The sequence below is a fragment of the Dermacentor silvarum genome, chromosome 10 (genome assembly GCF_013339745.2).
Source record: "Dermacentor silvarum isolate Dsil-2018 chromosome 10, BIME_Dsil_1.4, whole genome shotgun sequence".
Classification (NCBI taxonomy): domain Eukaryota; kingdom Metazoa; phylum Arthropoda; class Arachnida; order Ixodida; family Ixodidae; genus Dermacentor; species Dermacentor silvarum.
In genome coordinates this window covers 134,587,495-134,599,617 of record NC_051163.1, presented here as the reverse complement: position 1 = coordinate 134,599,617, position 12,123 = coordinate 134,587,495, and the positions used below count along the sequence as shown (strand labels likewise).

The following is a 12,123-nucleotide window of genomic DNA, read 5'->3' as shown; positions in this document are numbered from 1 at the left end:
GTGTTCTGAATGCTGTGATGAAGATAGAAGACAAAACAGGTCGCACAACTTGTGATGAGTTGATCAAGAAAGTTGCCTTAATTAACAGCTCCTGCTTGTTTATGGTCGACGCAGTTTAAAGCCTGCTTCAAAGAAGCAGTACTATAGAGACATGGTTCTCGCTAAAAAAATGTTAGTTATAGCTTATGAAAAGAAGTAAAATGTACGGGGAACATTGTAGGTGTTTTCTGCATCTACCAAACAGTTCTCATATACCAACCAAGTTACCATCCTTCTCGGCTCACCTTCGCAAGCTTTCGCTAGCACCTACATAACACAGCGTGTGGCCGCAATGTTATGGCACTTGGACTTTATACACAGAACATCACGGCGACGGTGGAAATTCGCCTGGAGTGTCCATCGCAAAAAAAAAAAAAAATCGAAAGTGCAGGAAAGTATGGAGAAAACGAAGAATCAAAAGGAGTAATTCCATATAGGAACATTCTGGCAAGTGATCGAAGCAAAAATTTATATTTTGCCTTGAAAGAGCAGCTCTTGTTGCACGACGTAAGTCGCATCACGGCATGCGATACAATGGTGAGTTTTTAAACGTATGTTGAACATGCGAAGCATATATACGAAGATCATCGAAGAGAATTAAGTCATATATATAGGGTGTTTTTTGTTTTTTTAGACAATCCAGATTTTTTATAAAGAGCTAGGTTATATAAGAGCAGCGAAATGGCGTTGTTTTGCAGATGAGTTCCGAGGCGAGGCGAAAATACATTGCCGCTAATAACGTGAGGTTCAGAAGATGAATTAACAAAAATGTATTAATGACCTAACTGTAGAATATGAAGGCACTCACATTTTAATGCACCTTTGTTTTTACCTTGAAAGTCACATTTAATTCGAGATACTTATCATCGAATTTCAAAGGTAAATTCAGGCTATCCGCTGGAGCACAGAAAAGGCGACCCCGTTATCAGACCGAAACGCCGTGACGAGAAGCGCGAGAAAGTAGCAATCCGAATGTCTCGGCTAGGTCGCGGCTGCTACTGATGCGTCACATACGCTTTGCCTGGCAAGCGTGTGCGGCTGTGTGTCCGGTTAGGATTTGCCGCGGCATGCTGTCATTCCAACTTCGCCACACACTTCTTGAATATCTTGAATTAGGTGCGATTCTCCAGGTCTTTAAAAGATGGGTGTGGATTACCCCTGTTCTAGTACACTGTAGTGTGGATGAAAATGTCGCTGCCTCTAGCTAATTTCCCATTTAGACAACGGCCCCTAGACACGAATAACAAATGTAATCATAAATTTTTCTTAATTAGTCTTCTGAAGCTCACGTTATTTGCGGCAATGTCCGCCTCGCCTGTGAACTCGTCTGCTAAAACACCACGTTCGTTTCGTTCACTACTTGTTAAAGACAAAAATCTGTATTGTCTAAAAAAAACTATATATAGTGCAGTTTCACATGTCCATGCAAATTAGGCATTCTTATTTTCTATTAGTAAAACGTCACCCAATAAGTATACTTTAAAAATTCTACGTTGCAATGAGCTGGAGTGTCTTAGAAAACGAATGTAGAGCTTCCTTTTCCTGAATTGAACCACTGGAGGTTGGACACTCGAAACAGAGCTAGCTGGTACGTAAGCAGGCAGCAAGCAGTAAATAAGCTTTCTGAACTCATCTAACTCATCATCAGCCTCGGAACTCATCTGCAAAACAACGCCATTTCGCTGCTCTTATATAGCCTCTTTATAAAAAATCTGGATTGTCTAAAAAAACAAAAAAACACCCTATATATATGACTTAATTCTCTTCGATGATCTTCGTATATATGCTTCGCATGTTCAACATACGTTTAATAGCTCACCATTGTATCGCATGCCGTGATGCGACTTACGTCGTGCAACAAGAGCTGCTCTTTCAAGGCAAAATATGAACTTTTGCTTCACGTGCCAGAAATAGTCAAAAGAAACCCTAAATTAGAAATCACCTCCCTACATGAGAAATTTACTGCTCCTACGGCTTTATAAATACAAAAGGCGCAGCAGCCCCCTTGTGATAACACGGCGGTCTATGAAGAGCGGGCGGCGCCGCGGCACGATGGATGGATGGATGAGGCTGAACCCTTTAAACCGGGCGGTGGCATACGCCACCTAGCCATGACTATTAACATATTTTGTACTTTGTGGTGGGTGAAATTTCACCCCTGCCTTGATTTTATCCACCAATCAGACAACCTCTGTTTGGTTATTTCTACCCGCTTAAAGTCTATTTTGCCTTCACTGTCCCTAAACCCCAATGCTTTGAAAAAAAAAAATCAGCCCCGTTGCCTTGCACGGTAGGGTTAAGCCCTTTACAGAAAAGTATGAGGTGTTCAGCCGTTTCCTCTTCTTCTCCACACGCACAGCACAACGTGTCTATACCTTGCTACTTGACTCGGTACATCTTAGTCCGCAATACTCCCGTCCTGGCTTCAAACAACAAAGAGCTTCCCCTAGAATTATCGTAGATATTTTCTTTGGCAATTTCTTGCTTGAAAGTTTGGTATGTTCCCAGTGCTGATTTCGTCTGCATCCATGTTTTCCACAGACCCCTCTCTGTTTCCTTAACCTTTTTCTTAACCGCTGTTTCCTGGTTTGCACCCCTCCTGCAGTCCAAATATTTGATTGACAGTTTTCTGGTTAGCTTCCTCCATTTTGTATCAACATTCCTCATGTACAAATAACTGAAAACTCTCCTTGCCCACCGCTTTTCTGCCATTTCTCTCAATCGCTCCTCAAATTCTATCTTGCTGCTGGCTTCCCTGCACTCGAATGACGTCCATCCTATGTCACCCTGTACCCCCTAATTTGGTGTATTTCCGTGTGCTCCCAGAGCCAGTCTACCTACCCCTCGCTGCTTAACTTCCAACCTTGCTCAAACCTCTGATCTCATGCACAGGACCGCATTGCCGAAAGTCAAACTAGGGACCATCACCCCTTTCCAAATCCCTCTCACCACTTCGTACCTATTGTAATTCCACAATGCCCTATTTTTCATCACAGCTGCATTTCTGCTACCTTTAGCCGTCACATATTTTTCATGTTCCGTTAGGTACTCAGCCCCATTGTTTATCCACACTCCAAGATATTTGTATTATCCACCACCTCCAGCGTAACCTCCTGTATCCTATGCTCGCTGCCCTGATTATCATTAAAAGTCATGACTGCCGATTTTTCTTTACTAAACTTCAAACCTAAGCTATCTCCCTCTTTACCACAGATGTCCATTAATCTCTGCAAGTCTTCCTTGCTGTCATCCATAAGTACAATATGTACTTATGGATGACAGCACTATGTACTATTTCAAGCAAGGAGAATCCATTCTCCTTGCTTGAAATAGGAAAGGTTGAAGCCAAGTCCGCTCCTCTCTAATTTTTTCTCTAATCCTTGTAAATACAGCATGAACAACAGAGGTGACAGAGGGCACCCCTGCCTAAGCCCCTGCTGTATCTCTATAGGCCCAGATACCTTGTTTTCCCATTTTATAAGCACCTTGTTACTTTTATAGATATCTTTTAAAAGATTTCTTACTCCATCTTCCACCTCTAGAGTGCCCAGTATGTCCCACAAATCCTTTTGGATTACACTGTCATAGGCTCCCTTGATATCCAGAAAGGCAAGCCATAGGGGCCTGTGTTCCTTTTATGCTATTTCAATACACTGTGTCAATGAGAACAGATTATCTTCTAACCTTCTTTGTTTTCGGAACCCATTTTCTAGTTCCCCCAGCACCTCCTCGCTCTCCACCCATGCCTGCAGTCTGTCCTTTATAATCTGCATCACCACCCTGTAAACCACTGACGTCACTGTTATGGGACGGTAGTTGTTTATGTCGGCTTTGTCCCCCTTTCCCTTATATATTATGCTCATCCTGCTCAGTCTCCACCCTTCGAGGGCTTTACCGTCCATTACCATTTTGCTCACTGCCTCTCTTAATGCTTTCTTAGATTTTGGGCCCAATGTCTTTATCAACATAATTGGGATGCCATCAGGACCTGTCGACGTGCTACTAGGAACCCTCTTCTCTGCCCTTTCCCACTCGCTTTGTGCCAGTGGAGCCACTGCACTGACTAGTCCATCCTCACCTGATTGAGCACATGCTATGTTTCGTTCTTTAAATTTTTCTGTCATCATTGTTCTTATATGTTCCATTGCCTCATCTCCCTCTAGTCGAACACCTTGAGCTGTAACTATAAACCTCTGCTCTAGGCTAGTCTTATTACTCAAGGAGTTGAGATGTTTCCAAAATTTCTTCGCTGCTTTTCTATCCTTTTTGTTTACATCTGACAACCATTGGCTCCCTTTTCTTCTGATCTTCTCATTGATCAAATTGGATGCTTCCCTTCTACAGTTTAAGAAGTTATTCCATTTTCTGCCTACATCAGCTTCTGGTTCACCCCTCTGCTTTGAATATCTGTGTTCCCTGGATGCTTCCTGACGTTTCTCTATGGCCTTCTTAACCTCCTCATCCCACCAGCTCTTGGGTTTACGTCTTCTGTTCCCTTTTGTCCTGACTCGTACCTTAGTAAGCTCTAGCTCAAATAGTCCTGTTAAATTTGCATATGTCCATTCTGTTTTTGTATCCTCTGAAATTACTTCCTCAATTTGCTGGGTTGCTATTTCAAGCTGCTTTTCCGAGTAAAATATCCCACCTGGTTGTTCATCTTGCCTCCTACCTACTTTCATTTCCCTTCTAAAACTCACCTTAATACGTTTGTGATCACTACCTAGACTTCTGGAGCCATATTCATCTATGCTCATTACATTTAGCCTATCGTGCATCCTATGTGACATTAGTGCATAATCTATCGTCGACTGCAGGCTCCCTACATCCCATGTTATGTGCCCTTCACACTTCTCAGTACTGTTGCATACAACTAAGTCATGCATTTCACACATATCCAGCATCGTGTTGCCTGTTGAGTCTGTGTACCCGTCCATGTCTTCTATGTGTGCGTTCATATCTCCTAGTATAATAATCTCGCACCCTTCTCCTAGCTCATTAATGTCACTTGATATGCATTCCAGCATTTTTTTTGTTTTCCTCTTTGGCATTTGCTCCTGTCCACAGGTATACAAAGCCAAGGAGTGTCTGCTCTCCTGCAACTTTCCCTTTTAGCCATAAATGCTCCTTGTTTGACCCTTTGCCAGTTCATACTTTTATGAATGAATGCACCAATTCCACCCCCTTTTCTGCTGCCCTCTGTTCTATTGCAATATTCCCATGCATAGTCAGGATTACAGGGAGGTTGCTCCATGTCCCTAAGATGTGTCTCCACAAACCCGTATACCATCACCTTTTCTTGCCTTAGTTGCTCGTCTATCTCCTCCCACTTCAGCCTATTCCTGCCACCTTGCATGTGGCACACACCCGCACTGCAGCGCTCCTAGCGGCAGCCGCTAACATTCATTGCAAATGGTGCCACCCGGGAGGCCGCGGTCGGCACACTAGCCAATATTCGCGCAGCCGCTAGGCGCGTGAGGAAAGATGCGACTGTAGCGCCGCTAGTTCTAGTGACAGCCGCTGTGGCCACGCAGGCCACGGCCGCTCGACGAAACGCACTTTCATTGAGCGGCCGTGCGCAGGGCCGCAGGCGATCCCTCAAACATAGCCTCCTATATAATGTAGGAGGCTATGCCTCAAAAGACACGGCCGTGCGGCCGTGCTCCCTCAGGGGTTGCAACCACCCCAGGAGGGTTTCACTCCAATCCCGACTGTGGCTCCGCATCGCTGCAAGCCGAGTTGGAGCGTGGTAGGAACCAGCTGATCGAATGTGTCTTCACATTTGTGCCGCTCTTCACTTGCTTCAATTATTTCTTTATTCCGCCCGTGATTTGTTGTTGTTGTTGCTGTTTTCTTTTCGCTGAACGTTTTGTTTCTTGAAGATGTTCGAAACATGCAGGAAACGTTACAATGACGTCTTTCTTTCTGCCGCAATCCCTTCTGGTGCTTGCAGAACGCAAAAACATGGCCTTCAAGATTTGTTTTTTTTTTTTTTGTAATAAAACAGCATCTTTAAGGCCATGTTCTTACGTGTTGCAAGTAACAATAGAACGTCATGGACGCCATGTTTAAAACATTTTTTCTAGGGACTTTTGAGGAGTCATTGTAGATCATTCTAGGGACAACTCGGTGTTTCAACTTGGCAACTCTGCAGCAGCCTGTCAAGCCGTCGCGCGAACGTGCCACGCACGTGCCATGTGGTCGCGGTTGTTGACTTTTCGTAGTTCGGCAGCTGGCAAATCAAGCGGAATTGAAAGCGCACTGCAATAATGGTAGGTTCGTCGATTTTTGGAAAGCCTTATTATACACATTCTTTAGCCTCATCGCTTTGCAACGACGGTGAGCTTTCGATGTCATCCGCAATCAAAGCGTGATCTCAGCTTGTTAACGCGGTACAAGGTCGCGGCATTCTATCTGTTGCTTTGTTTGCAGAAAAAGCAAAGCAGAGACAAGTTTTCTAATCGCGCTGTACTTCGCTTGGGAACTCGCACGCTATTGCCGAGAGCGCTGAGATCAACTTACTTTTCGTTTTTACCGTAACCGAAACCGGCAGCGTTTCGCTTTAATTGCGCCTTTTACTTCTTTCTTGTTCTCTTGTTCGTTTTTTTTTTATTCTTTTCCATTTTTTTTAATCATGCAGGCGTCACTAATCAACACCGTGGACACTGCTCATCATGACATGGTGGTAAGTTTCTCCTCTTGATCTAAGCATGTGGCCGCTGCGTTTGGTATGCGAGCCATCACAGCAGTTTTGGGGATCTCGTTGTAAGCTGTTCATTATGCGTTTTCACATGGTACTAACACGTACGTTAACCTTTCCATAGCTTTACTTATCAGCGCATACATCGTGGAGTCTGGACGCGGTGTTCGGCGGTAGTCGTCGTGATCACGTGTCACGCGCAGATGGATCCCGTTATTCGCTTTGACACTGTGACGCACATATCGTTTCCGCGCAGCACGACGCCCAGACCGACTTCTACGGTACCCGGCTGGCGACTTGCTCGTCGGACAAGTCGGTCAAGGTGTTCGACATCAAGAACGGCACGCAGAAGTTGCTCGCCCTGCTGACGGGGTGAGTCAGCTGTTTGCAGTATCGTTATCGGCTGATGCGATCAGATGTGTCCACACGTTTGACTTGACGCGGAATATACGGAACGAAGTTTGCGGGTTAATTTTTGAAAATAAGGAAATAATAAAGCTGGGAACTTTACTCTGAACAAGCTCTTTTTTGGTGTGCTCTTCGTCCAAGTTCTCTGCTCTGTCTTGCAGGGCAGCCTTCTCACACAATTTCGCATGTCCACCATTTGCCGCAACGTCAGGGACCGTTTTGTATCTCTAAATGCAAAACCTGCCCCGCCATTCTTTCTTTGTGATTTACACTGTTGTGTCTTCCTTGGATGATTGAATAGCAACACAGAGAAATTGAAAATTCTGATAGGTGTGCAAGTGGTAAAAGTTTACCTTGTGAGAGTGTAGAGCTTTTGTGGGGAAATGTTCTGTTCAAGTGCAGTCAATGGCTGAGAGCCAGTTGAAACATTAAATGGTGCAGTTCATGTGCAAGGGTTTGCTTTGTCTCCGTGTGTGACACATTCGTGTGCACAGTCACTGCATTATGGATAGAAAAGCATCCTTTGACCTATGATGTGTTCATCTCGCAAAGCCCAGCAAGGTGTTTTAGTGATCTTTAGCACAGACTTGTCTTTGTAAAAATCCATACACACCTGACATCCTTGTTGGAACCTCCTGTGTACTGTTTTGCTTTTTCCCTGTATCATTTCTGTAACACTTTTTTAGTGCTTTTTAGCTCTGATAGGTGAGGCGTAAACTTGCAAAGGCTCGTGGGACGCATTGTCTCCTTGGTGCTTCCAATTGAACAGATGACTGTTCTGGCACGCAACTCTCCGTTCGCGGAGTGAATCGCGCTTGCTCTTTGTGTGCTTTCATCGCAAGGCATTGCCCGCACTGCTAACTTCTAGAGCCTGTGGTGGTCACACTGATGACTGACCATGAAAACTGAGCATAGGCAGTCGTTTAAATAATTGTTTTTTAGCTGAATCAATGGAACACGTGAATTAGCTATGCGTGCTGTCACAGTTTCGTGCTTATCTTGAATGACGAGTCGCACTTTCTTGTTCTCAAGTGAATTCTGCTCGTGCCGACGACAAAATTTTTTTTTTTTTTGCTTTTTTTATCTCAATTTCACTAGGCTGATCTAAACATGCATGGTTTAGTAGTGGAGGCACTATAGGGGGGCAGGCAGTTCCAATCCAAGCTCTTTCTTGGCACAAATGTCTTGGAACACCACTTAGGCGACCAGCTTGCATGGTGTAGCGACTTTAATTCGGTGTTCGATGCGAGATGAGCTAGGTGTACTGAGAGAATTGAAAAAACGTAGACCATAATTTTTCTCGCTTATCCTCCAAAGACCCCTTCCACAGTACATTGCACATTGCCTTCTACATTTTTTATAATTTCACTCAGTTCCGCAAAATATTCATTATGGGTGTAAAGTACGGTCATGTGTAACTGTAAAAAAGTGGTTCACTCATATTCTTGTCATCTGCTTTCGAGGAATTTGACACTCAATCCGCCTTTTTCATGGCGCTACGGCGCATGCGCCCTGCCCTGGCGGATTAGTCGCGAAACGTTTTGGAAGGGTCGGGCGCGCGGCCGTGCGGCCTCGTCTCGGGGAAACGTCCCCCGAAAAAAAAAAAAATGCGCTCGCACGCGCGTTACTGCAAGTGCAAACTCGTGCTGTTTACCTCGTTGAAACTTCACTGGTAGCTCGACGTCGGTGCGGTATCGAAAACGTGCGTAGCGTAAGACTGCAACTCCACTTTTAACAGAAAGTGGCGAGGGCTTCGTCCAGACTGCACAGGGAACCACGTAGTTGCCGCCTTGCATTGATGGCTGTAATAGCAAATTTATCGATAAACCCCTGCGTTACACTTGGACAACACTTAAAAACACGTTGCTGACGAAGACATCTTGTAGCGTCGTTCCTCGCTTGCTGGTAGTGGCAGCGTGTGCCCGACTTTGCATACGCGTTCAAGGCGCGGCAACACTGGGACGATACGAGACCGACAACACGCGGACGCTTACGATTGGCCGACCATTCAGCACTGTGTCGCGGAGACCATTTTATCATACCAGGCCTATACAAGACGTAACCGACGAGCGCGAGTTGTACTGCGACGGGCTTTCTTGTCGACGGCACCGATAAAATCAGCGTGCCGACCATCATTCGACCGAACCCCGCGCGATCGGCCGTCGAACCGATAACGCGATAGCCGCAACGCCTTCGTTGGTATATATAAATAATCGTGCTCAAAATGAGTCAATACATGCCTACGAAGTTGAAATGCACAAGATTCGACCCTCTCAATTTGTGCACATAAGTTTGAGCCAATGTTGATCCTGTTCAGCGGAGGTTAGGCCTGGCGCCGTCGAGTTCGCGCACCCGCTACCGGCGGACCTGTACTGAAAAGTAAGCAAGTTAGGATGAAGGAAAGTGCTTTTATAGTCCAGTTCTAGCTTTAGCGATTTGAAATAAACTACTCTTCGCGTGGATCGCCGCGTACAAAATAAGTTGCAAGTGGGGACACAGCGCTGTGCCCAACACCTGTGCCAACATCTGTACGTCACCGTTCCCGTAGGCTGCCGGTCGCATTCGCAACGTAGATGGGTGGGTTTTTACGTGTTGGCATGCTGACACATTTCTTAATTCCTGAGATGTACTCTTTATCTCTGCGTCAAACCCGAAACAAGAGATGGTACATTCGGTACAGCATCATAAACAGTCGCCTCGCTCAGTTATATACCAACGGTGTCAGCGATGGCATCCGCGTTTTTACAGGAGAACAACACGGCCTTTAAATGAGCGCTTATGCGAGCACAGTTTGCTCTAATAATGTTTTATCACACGCGCAAACTAACTATCGCGAAGTTAAAGAAAAGTGAGAATCAGTAATAAATTAACAGCCCAATATTTGTAACTGGATCACAGCCGCCATTGTTTAAGTGGCTCAGCCGCTCATACTGACTCGTCTCACGATGGAACAACGCGGCCCATATGAGCAGATATGTGTGTTTTATTCTACGTTTCGACATTCTTTCATGTCAGCGTCTTTTCATATATGCACCTTTCCCCCATTTTTTGACGCTAACAACGATCTGTGGCTGTCGATGCCGATGTAAACAAGTGCATCGCTTTGTTAAATCCGACGCGGAAGGCTGTGGACTCGAAAACATCTTATTTATGCGAAATGTCTAAAGAATGTGTAAAAAGAATTACAAAAAAAGTGACGTGCAAGTGCAGCAGTTAGCGCCAAGACACTCCAAAGCAGCCGCTACGGCAGAGGGAACTCAGCGTGCCTTTATCGGCCGCACTGTAAGCAAAACAGCACACTCAGGCCTGCTCACCCTACATGTATATAGTTGGTGAGTGCTACATGGCTTCCAGGAACGACATGCTGCCCCCCAGAAGCCATTAATAATTATTCGCAATCCACGAAACGCACAACCGATGCGCCCTTAACACGGGTGCAGGTTCACAAATCAACCGGCGAAAGCCCCAGCCCCCTACCAAAACGTTTCCAGCGGCGCGCGGCAGAGGGAAGCACAGGAAAATGAAAAAGGCGGATTGATCTAGACCTATGTGTCGTCCTAGGTGGTGTAAAGCAACCTTGAGGTGTGTTTCAAAAATACTGGACGCTCCAGCAACATGGCAATGTACTACACGTAGTTTCATCTTTGTCTCTGCGTTTAGGCAATGTCTTGAACTTTCTTCTAAAAGTTTTTACCATAGCAAACATGAGGAGATGAGCAGGTCTTCACGTAAATGGAGATGCAGATTTTGGCATATAATCATGATACTCAAATTTTAAAAATTGTTTATAAACTTCATAACATGACAGTAGACAATAAAAACCATTCTGAGAGGCGATTATATCACATAGTTGTGTTCGGGTCTCAGGAAGATATATTGTGAAAGGTGCGCAGGGCGAGAAATGCTAGCCTAATGGTCACAAAGTTGCAATGTTTTCCCTTATAAAAAGAAGTCGAAAGCATATTGAGACAGGCACAACCGTGCAGGGCAAGCCAAATGCAGTCAAGGAATACTTCTAGCACGCCTTACGTTCCTTATCTCACACAAATATCACAGTATCCCAAACACAAGGGGCATATTGCAGCTTTGAACACTTAAGTGACTTTTATAACAAATGTTTTGGTGAAGTTGGAAAAAGAGGTACTATGTTAAAATATGGGTAAACCATGCCGACCGCATGGTTAACCGTTTGTTATCATGTATGTTGCACAAAATATCCGTAACATGGACTGCAAGTTATTTTACAGGACAACGCATGTGTGATTCATATGTAAACATCGCGAAACATATAAAGGTTCGCTGTAAAATTATATAAAAGTTCCAAACTTCAAATGTGTGGAAGGTATTTTTCTTAGGGAAAGTCAAGTTTCTTGGCAGCTGTGCGCATTTGTGCAATGCAATTTATCGATGGCTACGACAGGTGAACACGTTAGTGTATACGATGGGTTCTAGCGCAAATCTGATATTCACGTATGAAATGTTACAAAATCACTCATCGTTGACCCAAAAAGAATTGAACTGATAACTTCAAGATAAGTACGAAACTGGGACAGCATGCATAGCTAATTCACGTGTTCTAACAGTTCAACAAAAAAAGTTATTTTAAATAACTGCCTATGCCAGATTTCATGGTCGGTCATCGATGCGACCGCCACACTACAAGCTCTAGAAATCAGCAGCATGGGCGATACCTTGCGATGAAGGGGCACAGAGAGCAGGCGGGAACCGCCCCCTGAAGGGAGAATTGTGCGCCAAAACCGTCATCTGTTGAACCGGAAGTGCCGAGCAGACAATGTGTCCCATGAGCCTTTGCAAGTTTACACGTCATGTATTGTACGGTAAGATTTCTTTCTTTTCACCTCACCTGCAGCAATGATGCCTTTCCTTTTTTCTAAGAATTTTAGCTATCAAAACATCAAATATGTGAGGAGGGATGCAAATATGACAGTTGCAGGTCATCAGTGTGAAACATTGTTAGC

The 12,123-nt window shown here is 44.7% G+C and overlaps 1 protein-coding gene across 1 annotated transcript in view; it reads left to right on the top strand.

Annotated features, from left to right (window-relative positions):
* Positions 1–6,179: 6,179 nt before the first annotated feature.
* LOC119430958 (protein SEC13 homolog) overlaps positions 6,180–12,123 on the top strand; it is a 66,722-nt gene continuing 60,778 nt past the window's right edge. Inside the window, exons 1-3 of the mRNA XM_049657143.1 lie at positions 6,180–6,308; positions 6,677–6,721; positions 6,993–7,108. Coding sequence (XP_049513100.1) covers positions 6,306–6,308; positions 6,677–6,721; positions 6,993–7,108 — 164 coding nt within the window. The 5' untranslated portion in view covers positions 6,180–6,305. The remainder of the gene's footprint in view (positions 6,309–6,676; positions 6,722–6,992; positions 7,109–12,123) is intronic.